This window comes from Tachypleus tridentatus, chromosome 8 (genome assembly GCF_004210375.1).
Source record: "Tachypleus tridentatus isolate NWPU-2018 chromosome 8, ASM421037v1, whole genome shotgun sequence".
In the NCBI taxonomy this organism is placed as follows: Eukaryota; Metazoa; Arthropoda; class Merostomata; order Xiphosura; family Limulidae; genus Tachypleus; species Tachypleus tridentatus.
In genome coordinates this window covers 9721574-9745021 of record NC_134832.1, presented here as the reverse complement: position 1 = coordinate 9745021, position 23448 = coordinate 9721574, and the positions used below count along the sequence as shown (strand labels likewise).

The following is a 23448-nucleotide window of genomic DNA, read 5'->3' as shown; positions in this document are numbered from 1 at the left end:
TGCTCGCCCTTTCAGCCATGGGTTTATTATAATGTGACGGTCAATCCTACTATTCGTTGGTAAAAGAGTAACCCAAGAGTTGGCTGTGGGTGATGATGACTAGCTGCCTTCCCTCATGTCTTACACTCCTAAATTAGGAACTGCTAATGCAGATAGCCCTTGAGTAGCTTTGTGTTAAATTAAAACAAAAACCAAAAAAAAACACAATCTCACTCAACACATTACTAATGTATAATTATATTCTGTATTACATCTAGATCCCAGCCAATATTTAGCATTTTAATTTTTATTTTTATTTTTTTTTGTCTGTGATTTGTGCTTGATCAACTAGCAGGTGCTTGTTACAGACAGTATGACTCTGAAGTTGGTATTTGTTGTTTTTTTATCTCTGACATGAAGTGACCATTCTTTTGTCTCAATATATATACATATACACTACATGGTCAAAAGTATGTGGATACTACTTCTAATTAGTGGGTTTGGCTATTTCAGCTACACCCATTGCTAACATGTGCATGAACTCAAACATACAGCCATGCAATCTCTGTAAATAAACATTGGCAGTAGAATTGGTTGTACTGAAGAGCTCAACATGGCACTGTCATAGAATACCAATTTTCCAACAAGTCAGTTCATCAAATTTCTACCCTGGTCACCTGTAAATGCTGTTATTGTGAAGTGGAAACATCTAGGAGCAACAACAGCTCAGCCACAAAGTGGATGGTCACACAAGCTTACAGAACAAGACCACCAAGTGATGAAGTGTGTAAAAATTGTCTATCCACAGAGCTTCATGAAATGGGTTTCCGTGGCTGAGCAGCTGCACACAAGCCTAAGATCACCAGGTGCAATGCCGAGCATTAGTTGGAGTGGTGTAAAGCACACTGCCATTAGACTTTGGAGCAGTAGAAACACATTCTCTGGAGTGATGAATCACACTTCACTATCTGACAGTCTGACAGACAAATCTGGGTTTGGTGGATGCCAGGAGAATGCTACCTGTCTGAATGCATAGTTCCAACTGTAAAGTTTTGTGAAGGAGGAATAATGGTTTGGGCTAGGGTCTTTAGTTCCAGTGAAGGGAAGTCTTAATTCTACAGCATAGTTTGTGGCAACAGTTTGGGGAAGACCCTTTTTCGTTTCAGCATAAAAGTGCCCCTGTGCACAAAGCGAGGTCCATAAAGACATGGTTTTCTCAGGGTGGTGTGGAAGAACTTGACCGGCCTGCACAGATTTCTGACCTCAACCCCATTGAACACATTTGGAACGAATTGGAATGCTGACTGTGAGCCAGGCCTTCTCGCCCGACCTCACTAATGCTCTTGTGGCTGAATAGAAGTGAATCCTCACACCCATGTTCCAAAATCTAATGAAAAGTCTTTGTAGAAGAGTTGGAGGCTGTTATAACAGCAAAGGGGGACCAACTCTATATTTATGTTCATGGTTTTGGAATGAGATGTTCAACAAGCACATATGAGTATGATGGTTGGGTGTCCACATACTTTTGGCCATACTTTATTGTTCCTATATGTAAAATACTTTTGAGAAATAATTTAGACACTGAATTTCAGGATTTATAGAAGTTTCATTTTCATTCTTGAGATGTTCATCTCATTCGCATTTGTGGTGCATTTATAGATTCTAAAAATGTTTTTCATGGATATTTATTTTATTGAATTTGAACTTGTGCATTATTTATTTGTAATTTTTGTGTAAATTTCACTGTAATATGTTGCTTGACCTAAAGGATTCTCTCTTAAAGGTGTGTTGTTTTTGTTGAGATCTGTTAACTTAATGGTGGACTAAAAGCTTATCAAGAACTTTTACTATCTTTAGTAAAGATGACATTTTAAGACTGTTGACAAACTTTGATCACTTTACATGTTAAACTTACTTGTAGAATTGCTCATTTTCTTCAGTAGGTGTGCTAATAGTTAATAAGTTCAACATTAATTTTCAGTCATATTACCATGGTTTCAAATTTGTTTTTCAGTTATCTATACATATTATTTTTAATTGTGGAAAAAAAAAACTAACTTTCTTAAGGTATTGTAGTTATGCTTTAGAAGTATTTTTTCTCAAAAAATTTATTGCACATTTTAAATTTTATTTGTCCACTTCTATGTAGATTTTATCTTCGCTGCAGATTAGTTTTGAAGAAGTTGAAAAGCACCAAAAGTTGTGTGTGTATTTACACATAATCATTTTAGTTTTGATTTTCACATCAAACTAGTTACATGTATGATCAAGCCGTTTTAAATGGTATTGTTGTAAAAAAAACAAAAAACTTGTATTAGTTCACTTTGTACAGTTGGTTGTGAACTTTATGCACAATTCACCATAATTAAATATGTTTTATGCAGTTCTTGTGATTTTTGAAAGATTTATATAACCATAATTGTTTAATTTATCAGAAAAAGCTTTGATGGAGTCTCTTCCCTTTGAAAAACAGTGCTGTGAAGAGGAGTCTAAACTTATAAGACTTCTTTATGAAACCCAACTCAAAAAGGTAAATACTCATGTTACTTCAAGATGTATAATATTTTTATTTTTAACCTGATTAATAATATTACAAATATTTGGTTAAGTCATCTACATCTAGCAGTTGCTGAAAAATGTTCCATTTTTCTGGACAAGCATCTTTAAGATCAAGAGTGTCAGATACTTAGTTAATTTTTAAAGACAGTTAATGTATGCCTGATGTCTGGTTTCATAATCCTTAACTAATGATTAACTAGTGTAACAATAAACAAAAGTTCACATTAAAAAAAAAAATCATCAAGTGAACAGAACCACAAATGAATAGAAAATATAAATTAAGTAATTGTAATAAAGAACAGAAAAGAAAAAGTATTCCAAAACAACAACTGTGGATCAGTTTTATTTCATTCACAAAATTATTAGTTTAATACTCAATTTTACATTTCCTGAAGAATTTATAAAAAAAATAGGAACTTTGATTTATGATTGTTTAATTGCAATTTGTAGATCCAGGACTCTTTTTTTTTTTTTTAACTTCTATGTTTAACATTATTGTGCATGTCATCTAATAATCTTATAGTTCCTGTGAAAGTAGACTAGGAAATATATATGATCAACATTATTTAAGTGGGGGCAGTCTGTGATTATAGATTTGGATGTAACCTGCAATTGGAAAGAAGGGAAACAAATTTAGTGTGTATACATAGTTCCAGTTTAATGTTATGTTTCTGGTAAAAAGCAGAACAAAGCATTAAAACTTGCACAAACATAAGGGGAGAAATGCATCATAATAGTTTGTGTAGCTCTTCACTTGAAACTAAATATAACTTGGACACTAAAAACACAAACTGATACAATATTTCTCATACACTGAATACATCATGCTATCAGAAGTCTTTTGAGTTTATAACATTTCTTTGTTTCTTTGAACATGTAGTTAAAATATTTACCATACAGTCTCTGCTTCACAGAAATACATTTTTTTCAGACATCACTGGGCTAGTAATGCTGTATTTGAAATTATTGTTTTTTGTACCAGTTATGCTTACTTCACCAACAAAAAGATTCTTCTCAAGTTTTAACAGTATTTTTTTCTTCTAAGATCATACACCATTTGTGTTTATAGTTTAGTGTTACAACTGCATTTCCTCATTGACTCTACTTTTCTCTTTATGCCAAGTTATATACCTGCAATCCCATATCCGTACCTTGATACTGATGAATGCCTACTTGACAGTCAAGAAGTTTGATAAAGGGAAAAAAATATTTCAACAAATAATTAAAAACAAGATAGTGATAATTCTTTCAAAAAATGGCTTAATAGTATAATAAAAGAAACCATATCTCAGACATTTACTGAGGATGCCTGAAGACTTGTCGGGTAACTTGAAGCGATAGTATAGAAAAGAAGTTCATAACAGTAACACATGACACATGTAGAGTCATTTAACAACAAAAATTGTATTTGTAATGGTGTGTAATACATTTACTGTCAGTTACTGTAGCTAATAAATAGCTATCAAAATGTTTGCAATCTTCAGTGAAGAGATTTTGAAGTTAATCTTCTAGTTGAAATAAAAACATGCATGCATTTATCTGATATAAATAGCTTCACAAATAATAAAGCAGTAAAACAGTGTGAAGTTTGTCATAAAAATTAATCAGAATATGTGTGAATCCTAAAATTCTTGCTACTTTCCATACTTTGGTTTCTTACTCAATAGATAAATTGTGGTCAAATTGGAATCAGAAGAAAACTAAGTTCTTTTATGGTGTTGTTATTGTTTTTTTTCCTTTAATATTTTTTGGATGCTACTTTCTTATCTTCACCAATTAATATATTGATCACAATTTTTAATTGAGTTTATTTGTGACCTTTGTGAAGTTTTGCTATCTTGATCTTCATATTCATAAATCTTTTATCACTGAAAGATACGTAAGAGCAGCTTTTTCTAATCTTTCCTTGGATATCCTTTGGTGAGTTAGATAGTTGTAAGTACTGGTTTTGGTAACATAAGACAACATGTATAACAACACATTGTTTTCAGTTTTTCCTAAATTAGTTCAACAGTAGTTTTACAAGACCTGTTAACATTAGATGAAAAAAGAAAAATTTGATTTCTTGTGCATTATTTCAATTTTGATAAATATATGTCTGTGCTTGAAAGCCAGTGAAGGAAAATAATATTAATGAGTGGCAGGTGAAGTTATATAAAATAATGACTGAAAATTGAATTAAATTATACAAGCTGATAACAGTGTTTATCAGCATAGTAATATTAAAATTTTGTTTAATTTGATATTTCTATACTTGTATGCTTTCTAAGACTTTTTTTATTGATTGTGGGATCACTAAGTAAAGAAAGAAAAGGCGTTTTTATTAAAAATACATGCTTATTAACAAACCAAGAGGTTAATGTATGTATATTGTTAAAACAAGATATATTTAATTTGTTCTTTAGTATGATAAGCCATCAAAAATAGTTTTCCCTCCACAACTAGAAAGTCTTGAGAACAACCTAGATATAAAAACAGCCCAGGCTGAACGTTGCTACTATAACTGTGACTACCAACAATGTTTTAAAATTACATCTTTGTAAGTATAAACTATATTTTATTTGTTTTAAATTTCTGAGGTTAATGTTTGATTATCATATATAATCAAATAAGATTATATGGGAAAAAAATTCATAGTTAATAGTATGAATTAATATATGGACTTGAAATTTTACAGCTCAGCTTTTGTGATAAAAATCATGTAAACTGCAGATGATTAGTTTTTCCACATTCCTCATAGTTTGTATATTTTATAATTCAAATCAAAGGTGTATAAATAATGTGACAGATCTGTTTTTGCTACTCACGAGTCATTGCAAAACTGGTCAGTTTCATTGAATGATGACTTGGACAGTACGAAGTGAGAATTTTTCTAAAATAAAGAAGAAATGTAGTTTTCACACAAATATTATGGTAATTTCTGTATCCAAACTATGATTTATTCAAAATAATTAGTCTTGCTGATTAGTACTTCTATACGTTTGGCTGTTTTTTAAAGATCAGGAACCAATCATGTTCATTTCTTTTAAATTCTGAAAACTAAATTTAATTTGATAAATTAAATTGATGAAAATGATAATTTCAAAGAATTACAAGATCTATTTTCAATTTACAATTAATTTATGTTGTAAAATTGTTTCTTCTAATGCAGAGATCCTTATTATTAGCCTGAAACTTAAAGCACCATATTTGTAATAGTTTTTAAATCAGTTTGTATGTTTTCTTAGTTGTTATTTATAGAAATTATTCAATTTTGTGTTTCAGTAATTCATATCTTGATATTTCTTATTTCTAACTATCCATAACTATGTTATGTATTATAATTTATTTACAATGTGTCTCCAATTTATTATGGCATGCATGTTACATATTACAATTTCAAATAACCAGAAATTTTCATTTTAATTAGAAGTTAATTAAATGTTAATATGTATCAAATATATGACATTTACAATACCATTCAATTGCTTTGACGAGCTGTATTTGTAAGACCTTAGAGAGGATTGTTAATGCTCGTCTCGTTTGGTTCCTCCAATCAAACAACCTCCTCTCACCCACCCAGTGCCCAGTGTGGGTTCCGATGACAGCGCTCCACCATGGACCACCTGATTCAACTTGTATCAATATTCTTTGACATTGAGAAGGCTTATGATACAACATGGAGGTATGGCATTTTGCGAGACCTCCATATATATGGGTTACGTGGCCATTTGCCCATTTTTATTAAACTTTTTTTTATTGGACAGGAGATTCCAAGTTCATGTGGGTTCAACACTTTCAACACTTTTTATGCTATTTATGTTTTTTAAAAACTTTGTTTGTTTTACCTTAATTTCCTTTTATGAATTTTACTAAATTTACTTTAATTTCAACTTTTTACCAAATGCTTGGTGCGGATAGCCAAGATGCTTTGTGCCATAGATCACCAAACCAACAACCAATCCCTGTTTTTCTAGTAGTGTGCAAGAGAACAATTATTTCCCTCTCCATTTTTATAATCTATCATTACTTATACATTTTTCTTTGCTTGTAGTCATCCAATGCTACTTCTGTTCTTCTTCAGGAAGCTTTTTGCCTGGATTGGCTGGTCAAGCTTTGTATGTTTTAACTCTCACTTAGTTCCAACTTTCTTATTTTTGCTCACCCTTTGCTGTGATTTTTCTTACATTATGTTTATTTTTCTTGTTGCATTTATTTCCATTCTGGAACCCATCAGTTCACTCATATTCCTGCCTGAGCAGTTGATATCCATACAAGTTAACTTAGTCTTGTGAATCTCTCCTGTCCAATTGGGTACTCTTATTTCTTCTTTATCTCCTTTGTTTTCAACAGTTTACTCATTTATGCTTTATTTTTATCCAGCTTCATTAAATCTCAGCTCTTCTGCATCTCACTGAGGTTCTCTGTCATGATCTGGAATATTTTGTTGTGTATGTTTGAACCTACTTGTTTTTCACTTTTACTCCTATTTCTTCCTCTGATGTCTCTTTTAACCTGGTTGCTTTGTTTTTCAGATTTCTTTCATCAGGATGCTTTCCTTTCAGATGCATGTCTACCTTCCTATTATTTCTGTGATCTGTGTCAGCCCCTGCACTTTGGGGACATGATTGACTATTGTGAACCCCAAATGGAGGTTGCTCACCAACAGTTTTCTTTGGTTTCTTGCCTCTATTTTGTGCAGGTTTCTCATTCTTCTAGCCATACCTGTGAATCATTCCAGGTTCTCTCTCTCTTTTTCTCATTATCTCACTTCTGTTTGTTGCCTTCTATTTGTTAATAGTGACAATTTTTTAAAGCCCGTCATGGTTCTGGTTCAATCAGTGCTCACTTTGTACATTTATGGTCTCCCTTATGCAGTATCCCTTTGATTTTCTTGTTTGTTTTTCTCATTGTCCCTCTCTCTACTTTATTTTTTCTACTTTCTTATTCCTTTCTTACTAATCCTCTGTGCTCCCCACTAGTGCAGAGGTAAGTCTATGGATTTACAATGCAAAGATTAGGGGTTCAGTTCCACTTGGTGGGCTCAGCAGATAGCCCAATGTGGCTTTGCTAAAAGAAAACACATACATGCTAATTCTTTGCATCTTAAGAATGCTAAATTATCTTTTTTTTTGTTAGAGGTTTTAGAACCTGTCTCTCACTTTACTCTTTGGTCTTTTATTTCTTTTTGTTGTCCTCAAATATCCAACAATCTCTGAATCATTTTTGGAAGGACAGTTTTCATAGTCTGCAATGAGCCCACTCTCATGGGCTGTGGGTGGCAAATGTCAACATTTTGGACATTTCCTTCATATTCCCTGGTTTTCCCACAGTGGATGTATCCTTTGGTTTGGTGATAGCCCCTTATATTTTCAATTCAGTCATACATTCCTATACAGATGACTGGCTTTGGCAATCATTAATTTTGTTTGTTTTTTTCAGAAGGCATCTTGCTTAAGCTGGCTGGTCAAGCTTTCCAAATATCTTTTAATTCTTTCTTCACAATCTCAGTTGAATTGACTGAGCTCATAAATGTTTTATACTCATTGCAGTTTCCATACTATAATGTTTAATACAGTACATATGTTTTCATCGAATTTAGTAGGCTTTCAATAAAATTTTGTAAATAAAAAATTAGATTTTTTAATTCAGTATTTTTGACAAAGACTTGTCTGTGAATGAATTGAGTAGTTTACTGGTTTGAATGCAAAGTGATTCTCATGTTAAGATTAAAAAATACTTTATTCATCTGAAAATTTTCAAATTTCATTTGTATGATTTCTAAAACCTCCTAAATAATTATATCATATTATTTTTAACAACATCTTTATATTTTATCTTCTATTTTCTGTACCCTGATATGAGCTTTGCCAATTTGACCAACCTCATAAGCAATTAAAAGAAAAAAAAAAAGAAATTCAAATTACCGTCTTTTTCTGTCCAAAATGACTTAATTTGTAACATGAAACCATCTGTTTATTCTAAACAGCTTTATGTTTCTAACAAATACATCTGTTTATGTTCAAATGTTTTTGTTTCATTGCCCTTTGAACCATGTCAGAATAAATATTCTCACAAAAAATTAGTAAATCAGTTGGTAAATATGAAGCTTATTACTTTGTTGAATTATACAATGTACATGCTACTTGTGAGTATAGCTTGGAAAGAATGTTCAATGTTATTTATGTTCTGGAGATAACTACAGATTTTTGAGCATGTCAAATTTTCTGTCTTGTTTGATCCTCTTGTGGTAACTCTACAGTCATTTGTATCTCAGAACTTCTGGTATGGGTATTAAAACTTTTATTGATAAGCAGATAACAACATTTCAATTTTCATAGTTCGTTTTCAAGTTAACAGGTTTTGAGATACATTTTTATTTCAAGTAGGTTTCTTGTCTCTACAGTCATATCTTACATCTACCTACTAGGAAGCACCTGATCTTATTGTTTGTTTTTTATACTCTGAACTTCCTCTGTTTGGCTTACAATCATTATATTCATCTTACAACATGCTTTGTTCCAGGAGCTCTGAACCTCATGGTAGATTTCTTGTTGCATCTATTGGATCCACCCACAGAGTGGTCCTCACATCCTTTGTTTTATTGTTGGATTTATTACCATTTTGGGACCTGTCAAATCAATGGTCTTGTGACTCCTCTAATTTCCAAACTTTATTTTTTTCAATACTTATCCCTAACTTGACTATTATGGTTGTCAATTCTCTGAGCCAGGTGGGATTCATAAAATCTTTTCCTTCTCTTTACCTTTTTCATTGCATTCTGTCTTTTGTTAGAGACACCCCTTGCCATGTTCTTCTGGTTGCTTTTCTCTTTTGCTGATGCATTTGTAGTTTCCCGTTCTGCTTTGTTTATCAACTGGAGAACCACTTAGTCTGTGGAGGTCCCACCTCTGTCAACCTCAGTCATCTGTTTTTTATGATGAAATGTTGTCCTTGTTTTAATGTCTGGGATTGGACTTGTCTCTTGGGAGACATCCAGGGTTTTCCTGCAGTGTAACCCATTTTCTCTCTCATTCTTGTAGGCTTTCTACTTTTTCCCTCAATCATTGTAAATGGGCTATCTCTCATTGCTGCTGTCATTAGTTAGTTATATTACTCTTCCGTACCTTACATTTTTCTTTATCTGGCTTTTCAACTAATATCTGTCTGTCTCAAACATTGCAAGCTGCTATTTCACCTCTTACCAAGCAATAATCCTTTGTTTTTAACTGTTCTCACAGATCTTTATAAGGCCTTTTTATGATTGGGACCTTCATGCCTTTGACTTTCTGCTTTTTGTACCATTTATCTTTTAAAACATCTCTCCTTGCTAGTGGTCACCTTTGTTTAGATGTTTAAATCTTGGACACTTCCCATGTTCCCTATCATAGGGCTGCCCAAGTTGGTAATCTGATGTTGTTGTTTTTTCATCTCTGTTTCTTCATTATACAACTATTTTGGTCTTGATTATTTTTCCTATCCTGTATGAGATAGGATCTTACCTTTTTATGAGAATCAGTAGTGTCTGTTTTTACTAGTTCTTAGGTTCATCTTGCTTTCTCATGTGTGAATGAATTTTACCATGTACTGTTTTGTGACTCATTCCACCATATTAGTCTTGCCTCATTTTGTCCCAGCCTCTGAAGATCTTTTAGGCTGGGATCCAACACATTTGTATCACAATACTTGCATCATTGGGTGATTTCCTGTGTCTGGAGTTTTCACCTCTTTTCAGTTGCCATTCACCAGTCTACTAAGAGGCTCTAATGTATTGGTGTATCATAAACACATTTACATTTGTTGGTTTTGTACTGATTTTCTCTTTGTGCTGTAGCTGTAAAATTGTTTATATAAGATGACCAAAGAAAAATTGAGAAAAATATGTGGTATTGAGTAAGGATATGAGATTGGTGTAAATGTTGAATAAGAAGAATTGTATGCCCCATTTTTCTCACTTAATAAATGAAATAAGATTATACATGAAAACCAAAACTATGTTTCCAACAAAGCTTGTTTAATGTATAAGACCTCAGAAAGAAGCTGTCTCCAGATAGTTATATATATTTTAATAAAATTACAGAAAAGTAAAAAGGTGTTGATTTTGTTTCTTAAAAAAGTGGCAGAACACAGTCTGATTTTAACTGAAGAAAAGGTTGCATTTGGTTATCCTCTATAATGTTTTAGTTGTTTGTGTTTGAAAATAAGGGAAAACATAAGAGATATATAATCTAAATGAATTGCATGCTTTACCAGCTGAGACTAAACCACTTCATGTATCATATTTGTGGATTAAATTTTTATTATATTTTTGTCACAGTGTATTAAAAATGCAATAGTGTTTGTTCTTGCCCAAGCTGAACAGGAATTAAACAACTCAATAGAATGTAGTTAATAAATGCTAGTGATTTATATCTGCTTTTCAGAGTTTTAAACAAGGATTCTTTCCATAGTGGATGCTTGCCAATTCATATATCATGTTTAATGGAACTGCAGAAGTCCAATGGTGAGAACACAGTCTTTGGAGTTTCATTTTGATGGCTTAACTATTTGGTATAATAAAAAATGATTATAATTTAGGACTTTAATTTTAATTTGATTATTTTTGTTATAGATTTATTTAACTGTAATTTCTTTAAAATTCTTGGTATAGTCAAAAACAACAAACCTGAAAATACTATTTCAGTTAATCAATTCATTTGTAGTATTTGATTAATTGATTAGTTTATGTGACACTAACTGATGTAATTGCTGCTTATAGGTAATATGTTACACTGATTAAATAATCTAACTGTAGTTACGATACAAATTATTTCTTTTAGGTGTATGAAAATATCAATATAAATACCATACAATATTTGTTGTATATTTTGTAACAGAAAACCTGGGGATGTTTTGTGAAACACATCCTTTTTTGTGCCCTTTAAACATTCTGTATTTAATGGCATTGGTTTTCATTTTAATCTTGTATTATGGTCATTTAGTGCCTTTTCTTGTATGAATTTACATTTTTATTGTGACATACTTCAACCAATTTTCTTTTCATTACATATACCTCTTGACATATTAATTGGGTTTCTCTTTTTTGTCTGCAAATGTACATCTTTTCATTTATTTATAGTCACTCAACACCAGTTCTATATTTTGATGGCATTTTTTATCTCGTTATCCTGCAGACCTTTCAATTTTACATCAGATCCTATCACTTGGAGATTGTCAGGTTATATATATATATATGTATGAGCCAGATATTTTTCAGTAGGTGTTGGCAATAAATTTCAACAATAAACAAACAGTAAGACAGTTCACTTGTTTTGAAATAGTAAATTAAAACAAAACAAATGCATATTCAAATATTCATTACACTGTTGATTACCACATCTGTCTCCAAGGCTTTGAATAATTGTCTCTTCAAAGGTCCACATGACCTGGTTTATTTACTTGAGTACACAATTGAAAAGACAAATTATTTATTTCATTTTCTGTTATTACAGTACAATCTGTGATAATTTTACTTTAGAAATTGCCACTAAATACTCGTTATGGCTAAACTTGAAATCAGACATTTCAGATCTAACTATATCTTACTAACCCTGTCTTACTTAATCAATGTTCTTTGTGTGTATCTACAGGCTGACCAAGGCCTAGAATGTTCTACACACTACAAGATATTATGATGCAATAATACAAAGAGCACTAGCTCACAATAGTTAAGTTATATGATTTGTACACAATTATGTAAACAAACCTGCATTAAACTATCGTGTTTAAAAATAACTAAATTGAACATTCACATCAATCTTAAATTGAAACAGTCATGTATGTTTATCAGAGATTGTGGTTGTTCATTTTCTCACATTTTCTTTGTTCCAACTCCTGGCCAGGGGTTCTATAAGTTAAAGGATAATTTGAAGAAAACTTGTATTAATTATTCCTTTGCTACAGAACAATTCATCTCAGTTTGTCCCTGTATGTCCATCCAGATCTTGTGGAAAGGATATCTCAAGACTGATAGATGGTTCATACATCAGGTACTACATACAAGATTCTAGATATGTCATGGATCAAAAAGCAAAGTTAACTGAGAGGATTTAAATGTATAGTTTAATACTTTTGGAACCATTGTTGTTTCATAAACAAAGTTTGTACCTATTTTCTGTTTTTATTTTATTTTTTCTAATCTTGATGCTTTAAAATAGCAGATACTTTATTTAACAGAATTTCATTAGAAAGTTATGATTGTGTGCAATTTATGTATTCTTAGCTTCTGTGTGGTTTTGGTTTTGAATATCTTTAAGACCTATAAACAGTTTCTGCCCAATCTCAATGATTTTGAGTTGTATGGAAGAGAGACCTAGTGATGATAGGAGTTTTGTTACATTCTTATTGGTGGAGAGTTGCCACATGATCATTTGCATAATAGATTGCAGATGTCTCATATGGGTAAGCATTAGGATAGGTGAGCAGTGAGCAAATCTTTGCACCTGTAAAGGGCAATATAAGTCAATAAAAGCTTTTTGTGAGTGGAGTTAAATATTTATCAGAAATATGTTTTCATTTTGGAAAGTGTTAACTTCTACTGCTTGTGAATTCAAAGAGTTTAAAAATAACACCTGATGTGCTGTAAGTCTTGGAAACAACTTTTTTAATCAGAATACTGTCCCCTTGGTATGGATTCCTGTACGTGGTGAGGGGACCTCCCAGGGAAGGATCTGTTCTTTCAGTTAACCTGTTTGCTGTGCGTGGCAACCTGTGAAGGGGAGGAGAGGATCCAGGTGGTTGAGGGGTGCACCACTTTGGCTTAGAATTCTTGTAGATGGGCAGCCTAAGGGTGGCCCCCCCTTGGGTCAATCAGCTGGTCCACTCGGGCTAGGGTCAACCAACTATCAGTGTTGGATGTTCTCAACAGGTGTTGTGGAAATTGTATCTGATGTTGGTGTTTGGGTATGGTGCTCACAAAACCCTGGCATTGCTGCAGTGTCCTTGTTTGTGGGTACTGAAATATTCCTTTCTTCATTATTGATTATCAAAATAAAAATTTAAATAAAATAGTGAAAAAACAGTCTATGGGTAAACGACCACACCTTGAAGATTCTGAGCAGCAATCCCTATCATCCGTACCACCTGTTGTACCTCATTTTCTTATATTGCACTGACTTTCAGACAAACCTTTAGGGCAAATGTCTCCCTTTTTCATTCAGAAGGGACTAGAGTGACTTGTTGGCTCTCCGAAGTCAGTAAAGAAGCTTCAATCTGGTGACATATTGGTCAAAACATCCACATGTCAACACAGTGAATTCCTCTTGCATTCAAAGACAATTGGGGATATACCTATTGAGATTACACCTTATGCTACTTTGAATTCATCATGAGGTGTTATTGTTGAGAGGGATTTGAAGTACATCCCAGAGTCTGAGATTCTCACTGGTTTCTCCACCCAAGGAGTTCCTCGCAAAGATGGAATTATGGTGCCGACCAATGTCTTCATTTTGACATTTACTTCACCACGTCCAAGTCAGGTTATCTTAATTGCAGAGCATGGCCATACACTCCAAACCCTCTCCAACGTGTGCTCGTTGCAGTGAAAAGGACCATGATGCCTACGAATGTGAAACAGACCTTCATTGCATCAATTGCAATGGCTCTCACCTGTCCTACTTATGATCTTGCCCTAAATGGTTGGAAGAAAAAGAGGTCCAGCGTTTGATAATGATTCATAACATTACCTATCCTGAGGCTCGATAATTGGAGATACCTATGATCAATCAGACCTTGATGCTCTCATTGAACAGTTGCCGTCTACTTTTTTTGATCCTGTGGGACTTTAATGGACATCATCCTCTCTGGGAAAGTGCTGATTTGATAGGAGGGCATATGCTCTCTGGCCATAACCTTTCCCTTTTTAGTACTGGTACTTGTACTTATTTCCATGCACCAAGGCATGTAAGCAGTAAAGTCCTTTACTGCTATTGATCTCTCAATTTGCTCTCCTTCACTATTCTCTCAAGATTATAGGAAAATGATCACTGCCTCGTTGAAGCTGGATCAGGCATACTGGCCCTCTTTCACTGCTCGGGCAAAACTTGATCCTGCCATTGTCTGTAAGCCATCAGTAGACGACTGTGTGGCAGCAGTAACTGACTGTATTATAGAAGCAGCTGCTCAATGTATTCCTAAAACCTCGACACATTTTCCACTATATCCTCATCTGTGGTGGAATCCTGTCTGCCACATGGCACAGAAGGCTCAAAAATGGGCCTGGGATACTTTCTGTGGATATCCCACTCTCTCGAACTTCATTACTTTCCTGTGGGCCTGTGCACATGCTTGGTAAGACGGCAAAGCCAGAATGTGTCTTGGATTAAGTTCACAACAGGCATATCTTCTACCACCAGTTCCAAAGTCACATGGAACAAGAATCGAAAGGTCAGTGGGCAATATAATTCTGCCCCCCCCTCTTGATCTTGCTCTCTGGTAGACAGGAAGTAGCTGATACCTCGAGCATCACCGATACTATAGGTGAAAGCTTTTGCTGGGTAACTAGCACTTCTGCTTCTTCTTCCACCTTTTTAGCCATCAAGACTCAGGCAGAGCGATCACTTCTTTCCTTTCAAGCTGATTGTTTCTGTGACTATAATTGTCCCTTTACCCTGGTGGAACTAAAAATGGCCCTTCGTCGGTCTGCCAGTACGTCTGTTGGACCTGATGATATTCATTATGACATGCTGCACCATCTATCTCCTGCTTCTCTTGATGTCCTTCTGATTGTTTTCAACCGGATCTGGCAGGAGAATGTTTTTCCTGATGCCTAGTTTTTTAAAGTGATGTATCAAGTGCTTTGACGAACTATCTCTGTAAGACCTCAGAGAGGATGGTTAATGCTCGTCTTGTTTGGTTCCTCCAATCAAACAACCTCTTCTCACCCACCCAGTGTTCAGTGTGGGTTCCGACGACAGTGCTCCACTGTGGACCACTTGATTTGGCTTGATACATCAATCAGAGAAGCTTTTCTCAAATGACGACATCTTGTATCAATATTCTTTGATATTGAGAAGGCACATGATACAACATGAGGTACTGCATTTTATGAGACCTTCATTTGTATGGGTTACATGGCCATTAAGCAGTACTCAAACTGTACTATTTATAGTGACTCACTTAGTTCTCTACTGGCCCTGGAATTGCTTCAAGTTGGTTCACACCCTGTTCTCGCCGATATTCAAAACCAAGTAGCCCATTTCTCTTTAACATCTACTTCTATCCAGTTTTTCTGGATACTGGGCCACATTGGTATTCGTGGGAATAAGCTCAATGACACAGCAGCTAAGCCTATCTGCTCTGGCACTATCACTGCTGTGCCTGTTCCATACATGGACTATGGTCCAGTATTCAAGGCTCGGCTCTGTGCCAGCTGGCAGTCGACTTGGAGTGAGCAATGCGCAAAGAAGCTATTCCAAATGAAACCCTATATTGGACTTTGGCTGTCTTGCTTCCATAAGGATTTGAAGAGGAAGTTGTTCTAACTAGACTAGGCATTGGTCACAGTTTTGTAACTCATTGTTTTCTTTATGACATTGTCCACCTAGGTAATGTTTTTAGTTTTTTAAAGGCCATTAGTCTTTTTAATGCTATTTAAGTTTTTAATTTATACATTACACTCGTTTAATGTGTCTCCCTTTTAAACATCACAGTTCATCTAGTTTGATTTGAAATTAGAAACTGGCCGTAACATAAAATAACTCGAAACCAGGACTGGAAAGGCCAACTTCAGGTGACTAAATGCTGCTGTTTGAACTACTTGTTAGTCATCCTGGCGAGTTATTATTATAATTTTGTTACATGTCTTTTAAAACCTTTCTATTACTTTTTTTTTTGAAAATGGCCATAGCATCAAATAACTCGGAACCAGGACTGGAAAGGCCAACTTCAGGTGATTGACGGTGGATTTTTCACTTACCTGTTAGTCTTCCTGGCAATTTATGATAATTACTGTTATGCCAGAGAAAGTCCTTTACAACTTGAATTACTGTAGTTTTTTTCTTAATGTTGTAGACTAGATGTAAACATTAGTTTTATGTTATTTAAGTGTTGTTTTTTTAGAACTTTGTTTTTTTTACCTTAATATCCTTTTATGAATTTTACTAAATTTACTTTTAACTTTTTACCTAATGTTTGGTGCATATTGCCTTGCTGCTTTGTGCCATGAAACACTAAATCAACCAGTCAACCAGAATGCTGTATTTCACAACACAATGCATAAAATTGAGTCTTAAAAATATTTTATCTTTTGATGAAATGGTTTATAATATTGACATTTTATTAATATTTTTCTTTAAAGTGATGTATCTGGTGTGTGAAATGTAGGTTGTTATGATAATATAAATATGATCATTCTGAATACTTCTGAATCTGTGATGGGCATTGGAAAGACATGTTATAAATAGCATTTGTTTAAGTACTGGAATATGTACTCATGAATATACATGTAGGTCTCCTATCTGAAGAACGTATATAACAGTTGAGGACTTATGAAGAAACTTTCAAATAAAATAAAACACTTAGTGTTATTACTACTTTGACAATGTAGAGTAATGGTATGTCATTAAATCATTACAAACAAAATAAGTTGTTTTTACCAACACTCTTCAGTATGCCTTAAAGTACTTGAAATGTTTTTTTTATTAGTACTTCAATAAAATTAATCCTAGTCTCGCCACACATTTCTGTATTTACTAATCTATACCTCTAGATATTGGTTAATTTACTTACATGAAAGTTGAATACAAAAAAATTCTCCATGGTCATAAGACCAGGCTACACATTTCTAAAGACTTAAAAGACTGTAAATTCTTGAGGAAGCTAAAGAGATCCACTTGTGATAACTTCAACCCAACTCTTATACAGTTTGTTTTTTAAAGTTTTAGAACCACAATAATACACTTGATTTTGTACTTAGTACAAAAAGATTGTAACTTACAAGAAATATAACTCTGGGCCAGTTAAATAAAAAACTTCCTAGGTTTATCCATATCCAACTAACCCTTGACTTTACACATGCATTACTGGCATCAACATTGTACCATGAGAGGTCTAGTGTTTTTCAAGTGTTCACTAATTTCCTTTGTAACAAGCACTTCTCAGAATATCCAAAACTCAGTTTTTACATGTTTTGAATTAATGTTTCATTTATTTTAAACATCTTGGCAGGTTGCTGAAATGAATAGTTTTTCACTACTGAAATTAGACAGACTGTTATGGCTAATTTTGATAATTATCAACTTCGTCTAGTCTTTTGTGTAAATGCTTTTTATCTTGCATTCATTGTTGTCTGATTTCTTTCTTTATAAGAGTAATTAATTCATCAGTATTTCTTGAGGTGTGTCACAACTTAATGTATTCTTATTTTGTGTTAACAGGATATTACCTTTATGTTGAGCACTGTCAATTTAGTTATGTTACATTTGATAACTTGCTACTTTTTCTGTGTTATTAGCTACATTGGATTTTTGATGAAATAGTTTACATCAACTCAATACCTCTAAATCACTTGCTTCACTTGACATCTAATTGCAAAGGTTTCTGTAACTGGTGTTAATTTATAGTATGTTCTGAAGATTTATTAAAATGTGGAGCATTTCTAAAACGTTGTTTAGTAACAATAATGTTTGATGTTACTTAAATGTATGAAATGTTCATTAGAATAAAAATTTAAATTTAAATTTCATAAAAACATGCTTGTCAGTATCTTCTTGAGATTGTTATTGTTCTTATACATTGTGAAATGTTTTTATACCAGTCACTCAGCAACAAGAGAATAAACATTTTAATGAATTGTATGATGACTACAATTTAATGAAGAAGGTCAATATGATTATTATGATATGACATGAATGGTTTGTTTGTAGTTTTAAAAAGTTTCCTTAAAACAATCTTAGTTTTCTAAATTTCTTTTCTTTTTCTTTTCAGATTTGTTTTACTTTGCTCACAAACTAGTGGATCTTTATCCTGAAAAAGCTGTAAGTAACACCCACAGTTGCTTCATTATTTTTTTAGTTAAGCATTATACAAATTTTACTGTTTCAGATATTAAGATCCAAACTCAATTTATTAGTTGTTTACTTTGTTCTTTATAATTTCAGTGAAAATATTCAGCTATTCTACCAAATATTTATTTTGTTTATTACTCAAAATTAACAAGTTTACTGAAATTAAAATTTTGTGGTGTTGATATTTTAAGTACACTCTACTTTGTGCACTTATTCCTAATCAATGAACTGTAAAATTTTACTTGCTTTCAGACAAAAGTAAAATTTTTAATTCAATCCATCATTATTGATTTCTAACTCTTCTGTAAATTTATTGTGTGTATGTTGATATCCAAAAGCACTCACAAAGATAATGTATAAAAAGTACACATTTGCTTTTGTTTGTTTTGCCAATTAAATATTTTAAGAGGTTAGTTAAAATTCTCTCTGAAGAATTAAGGATCACAAAATTGTTTGTACAAGTAGACCAAGTTTTGTGAACATCTGTAGAAATGTTTGGGTGTAAAACATTCATTACAAATAATTTCCTGTTTACTTGTAATGTTCTACACACACACACACTTTAGTTATATTTACATCTCACAAAGTTCATTTTAGCTATGAAAATCAAATTCTTTTGGACTTAAGATGATATAGAAAAAATATTGTTTCTCATGGAATTTCTAATTAAACCTGCTCTTGATATATAAAATATTAAATAGGCTGACTTTCATATTAGTATTACACTTGGATCAACTGCTAAAGGGCTTGTTGGTTTGGCTTACAAAACACATTAGTGTTCAGACGTAAATGTACTTTCAGCACAGTTCTAGTTCTACAAGAGCTGACGTTAATATGTTTTCTAACTCTTTTCAACCTCAATGACCTTATGCTAGCCATTTCTGTATTTTTATTCATAGAAATAACTCATAAATGTCACTATACCTGAAACAGATGCTTCAAATGTAACCATTTGAGGCTTGATAAAGCTTGTAAAAACTTTTTTCTACAGATGTGGAGAATATATTAGCAAGTTGTATAGAAAAGTAGCTGAATGGAAAAGAGCAGAGGGTTGTTACAAATGGGAGTTCAGTCAAACTGAATTATTGTCATAAGTAGGGTACCTCATGGCTCAGTTTTAGGACTATTGCTCTTTTTGATCTATGTCAGTGACAGATGAAAGAATGGTCAACAAATTACTTAACTTTCCAAATGATATTAAAGTGTTAGCTGTTGCTAAATGTGAAGAGGATGCTGCTGCTTTACAAAAGGAGTTAAATCATTTGGTGAGTTGGACAAATAATTAATAGGTGGCTTTTAATTATGAAAAATGCAAAGTATAACATGTGGGTTATCATAGTTTGAATTATATGTGTAGTCTGGATGAGAATAGCCTTAACAGTGTTGTGAAAGAAAGAGTTATTGTTCTTGTACATCTGAAGTCATCCAAGCAATTTTCTGTTGCTAGTGGTAGGGCAAAATAATTTTGTTATATTTAAAGAAATATTGAACACAAGTCTAAGGAGTTTATAATTGCATTGTACAAGTCACCAGTTAGGCCACATTTGGAATATTGTGTTCAAGTTTGGGATACTTACTCAGGAAAGACATTATATTGTTGAAAATGGTTCAGAAGAAGTTACTAAAATGGTGCCTGAAGTGGTGGGATTGTCATATCAGAAGAGGCTGAAATCTCTAAAATTGTTTTCTCTTGAAAAAAAAGAGAAAGATTTAGAGGGGATCTGTTTGCAGTATTTAAGATTGTAAAGGGAATTGATAGTGTTGATATATCATCTTTTTTTGATACTTAACGATGAGAATAGTAGGACTAGGGAACACAAATATAAAATTTGTCAGAGTGGGTGTTGTCATTAGTTAAGTTGTTAGTTTATTTTTCTAACAGGATGACTGGTCTTTGGAAAAGTGTTGTCTTTGAATGTTGTGCAGACAGTATATTTAAGAGCTTAAGAGAACGCTTGTTAAGTATATGAATGATAAGGGGTGGCTTTAAGACTTTTTTTGTTTACTTATTTGTTAATAGATTTAGTTTAGAGGATGGAACAGCCAAGATTGATCAATAGGTCCTATGTTGTCTTGAAATGTTCTATATTTGTTGACTTAAAAGCCAGTATTCATATGCTTATTAGCAGTGTTATGATCAAAAGGCCTAATGACTTTTGGTACTAGTCCAATCTATTGAAACAATTTACAATAACATATTTTGTATATTATTAAAATTAACCCTTATAAGAATGGGTTGATACAAATACATTCAGGGATGTGTGCACAACAATACATATGGTGATTGTAAACTTCATGTATTTTTACAAAAAATAGTAAGACGTTAAGTATTTTGAGTATTTTTTTACAAAAGGAATGTTTTAAATATGTTCTATAAATATTTTATTCATCTATTATAGGTATTTGTACTTACACTTTATTTGTTGGAGTGCAAGGTGATTTTCATTTTAAATATAAAAATTGTTTTCTTAAACTTACAGTTTTTGAAATAAATGTTTATATTTTATATTCAATTTTCTCTACATTATTACTACCTCTGGCTATTATCATCAACATATAATACAATGAAATAATGACGACAAGCAACCCACTTGAAGTAAAAATTTATTCTGAAGACATTGGTATTGATATAAAAACTTTAATTAAAATAAAGTACATAACAACATTTTGACCTTCTTAGATCATCATCAGGTCGTTTTCTATACCCAAACTGTGTGGGGTCTGTCAACTGACTGACCTTGTAACAATCATAAAAAAATTAAGAAATACATATAAATTATGCTTTTTTCACACTAGAATGACTACATATTATAACACAAAAATACAAATTATTAGTCTAAGTAGCTTAAGTCTCATAATGTTATATATTTATTACTTTTCATTATATCGATCTTCCAGTCATGCCTAGCTAACATTATATAACTTATATTTGATTGATGCAGTGAACATATGTTTACGTTACCATATCAAATAATGTAAAACTGACCTTTAGTATTTACAAAGTGACCATGTCTTGGCTGTGTTTTAGTGGACAAGTATTTTGTAATATACAGTCAAATTTCAATTTTGCATATGTATATAGATTATTATTGTTTAGAAATAAGTTACGAAACTTGTTTTTATTAAAATATAGAACAGTAAATAAAGAAGTGAAGTAAATTATCTCTTCTAGCTGCTAACGTAGGTTGCTAAGTCTTTACACTTTTACATGCAGTGGATATCAAACAAAATTTGTTTTTAGGTTTTATATATGCAGATGAAGAACCAAAACATTGTAAGTAACTATACTGATACAATAGAATTCCACTGTAATTTATTAAGCATTGTAACTAAATTATTAAGGTTTAAAAATATGAAACTTTGTGAAGTCTAAAGTCCTTGAAATCTTGTTTTGAAAGAATCCGGTAGCCTTTTCACAGATTGAAATGGCTGAGAAAACCAGTGTGGGAACATTCTGAACTGTCAGTTAGTAATTTGAGTTCTTAATTTGTATGAAACTATTGACTTAGAATTTGACATCACAAACATTTAATTTTAACGAGTGTTGCATTCAACATTGTGTTCTTTTAAATTAAGAAATTAACTCATATATGATATTAAACTTACAATCTCCAATTTAGTTCAAACTTATTAGCATACATTCATAAATTAGTAGTTCAATAAAATTTTGAATGCAAGTCAACAAATATGATCACATGGCCTTTGGCCTATGACCTGTCATAAAAGGGCTATACACTTTAATATTGGTGTATGTGAATTAATTTAATATTATAATGATTGTAATGATTGGAAATTTTAGTTTATCCAATTAATAAGTCTATTACAAAACAAACCTTTAAAAAACTACTTCAAACTTCAGATGTATTGTCAAATGACCAGTGAGCTGTGACAGTTCTCACTTTCGCTCTCCAACAATACAATGGTAATAGAGTAGAAGTAGGTCTAGCTACTTAGATGCTTACGTAACTTTTTGACACATTCTTTTCAAGGTACAATGAATGAATACAGTTAAAACAAGTAAAAATGTGTAACAAATTTGTTTGGACCTTATTTGTTCTATGTAGATGTTATATACACCTTTATATATAACAGTTAGAAAGAGCTCATTTTACAGGATAACCTAACAGTGTTTATTTTGAAATTGGCACTAAGCCTTCATATCAGAGAGAACATGAAATTTACTATAGCATTGATCTACCATGGTATTTATGGTTGTTTCTTACCTAAATATGTTGAAGTAGAGGTACAGTTTAAATTTTTGTAGGTCTTACTATTATATTTGAGTTAATTGTGTATCAGTTATATTTTGAAATGCATAACTAAAAGGTTTAAATGTTTTTCAATACATATTTTCACATCTGAAGGATTATGCATGTCTCTCAGAGACTGTAATGTGCCTTGAGGGCATTTTTACTTGGATTGAGGTGCATAATTAGTTGTAAAAGACAATTATGAAAATAAAACATCAAAAATTTAACTATATTTAAAAAGGAAAAAGAGATTAAGTTATGAATTTAACAAAATGAAACTCTCAAAGATATTCAAAAAAAAAATAAAAGATGTTTAATTTTTTCTATTTCTTAACTTTAATTATTTTTTTGCATTACACATCGATGATAATAACTAGAGTTAGTGATATGGTGGAGAAAAAGAAAATAAAAAATTTACCATAACTGATTTTTTTGGCTAGAAAATGACCTGTTTTGTCTGTGTTATAGTGAACTAGTATTTTGTAAAATAGTCAGGTTTCAGTTACAATACATATTTGCTATTTACATATAACATCTTAAACATGTTTTTATTAAAGCATTGAACAATATATAAATAACTGTAACAAATAATTATATCTTCTAATGATGACCTTTGTACAGGGTGTTCGGAAAGTCAC

The 23448-nt window shown here is 32.3% G+C and overlaps 1 protein-coding gene across 3 annotated transcripts in view; it reads left to right on the top strand.

The window, feature by feature from the left end:
* Positions 1 to 23448, top strand: part of Cdc16 (cell division cycle protein 16) — a 149799-nt gene that overhangs the window by 59697 nt on the left and 66654 nt on the right. For all 3 annotated transcript variants that reach the window (XM_076517562.1, XM_076517561.1, XM_076517560.1), the window contains exons 7-10: positions 2415 to 2509; positions 4944 to 5077; positions 10941 to 11020; positions 18481 to 18530. In XM_076517562.1, the coding sequence (XP_076373677.1) occupies positions 2415 to 2509; positions 4944 to 5077; positions 10941 to 11020; positions 18481 to 18530 (359 nt within the window). The remainder of the gene's footprint in view (positions 1 to 2414; positions 2510 to 4943; positions 5078 to 10940; positions 11021 to 18480; positions 18531 to 23448) is intronic.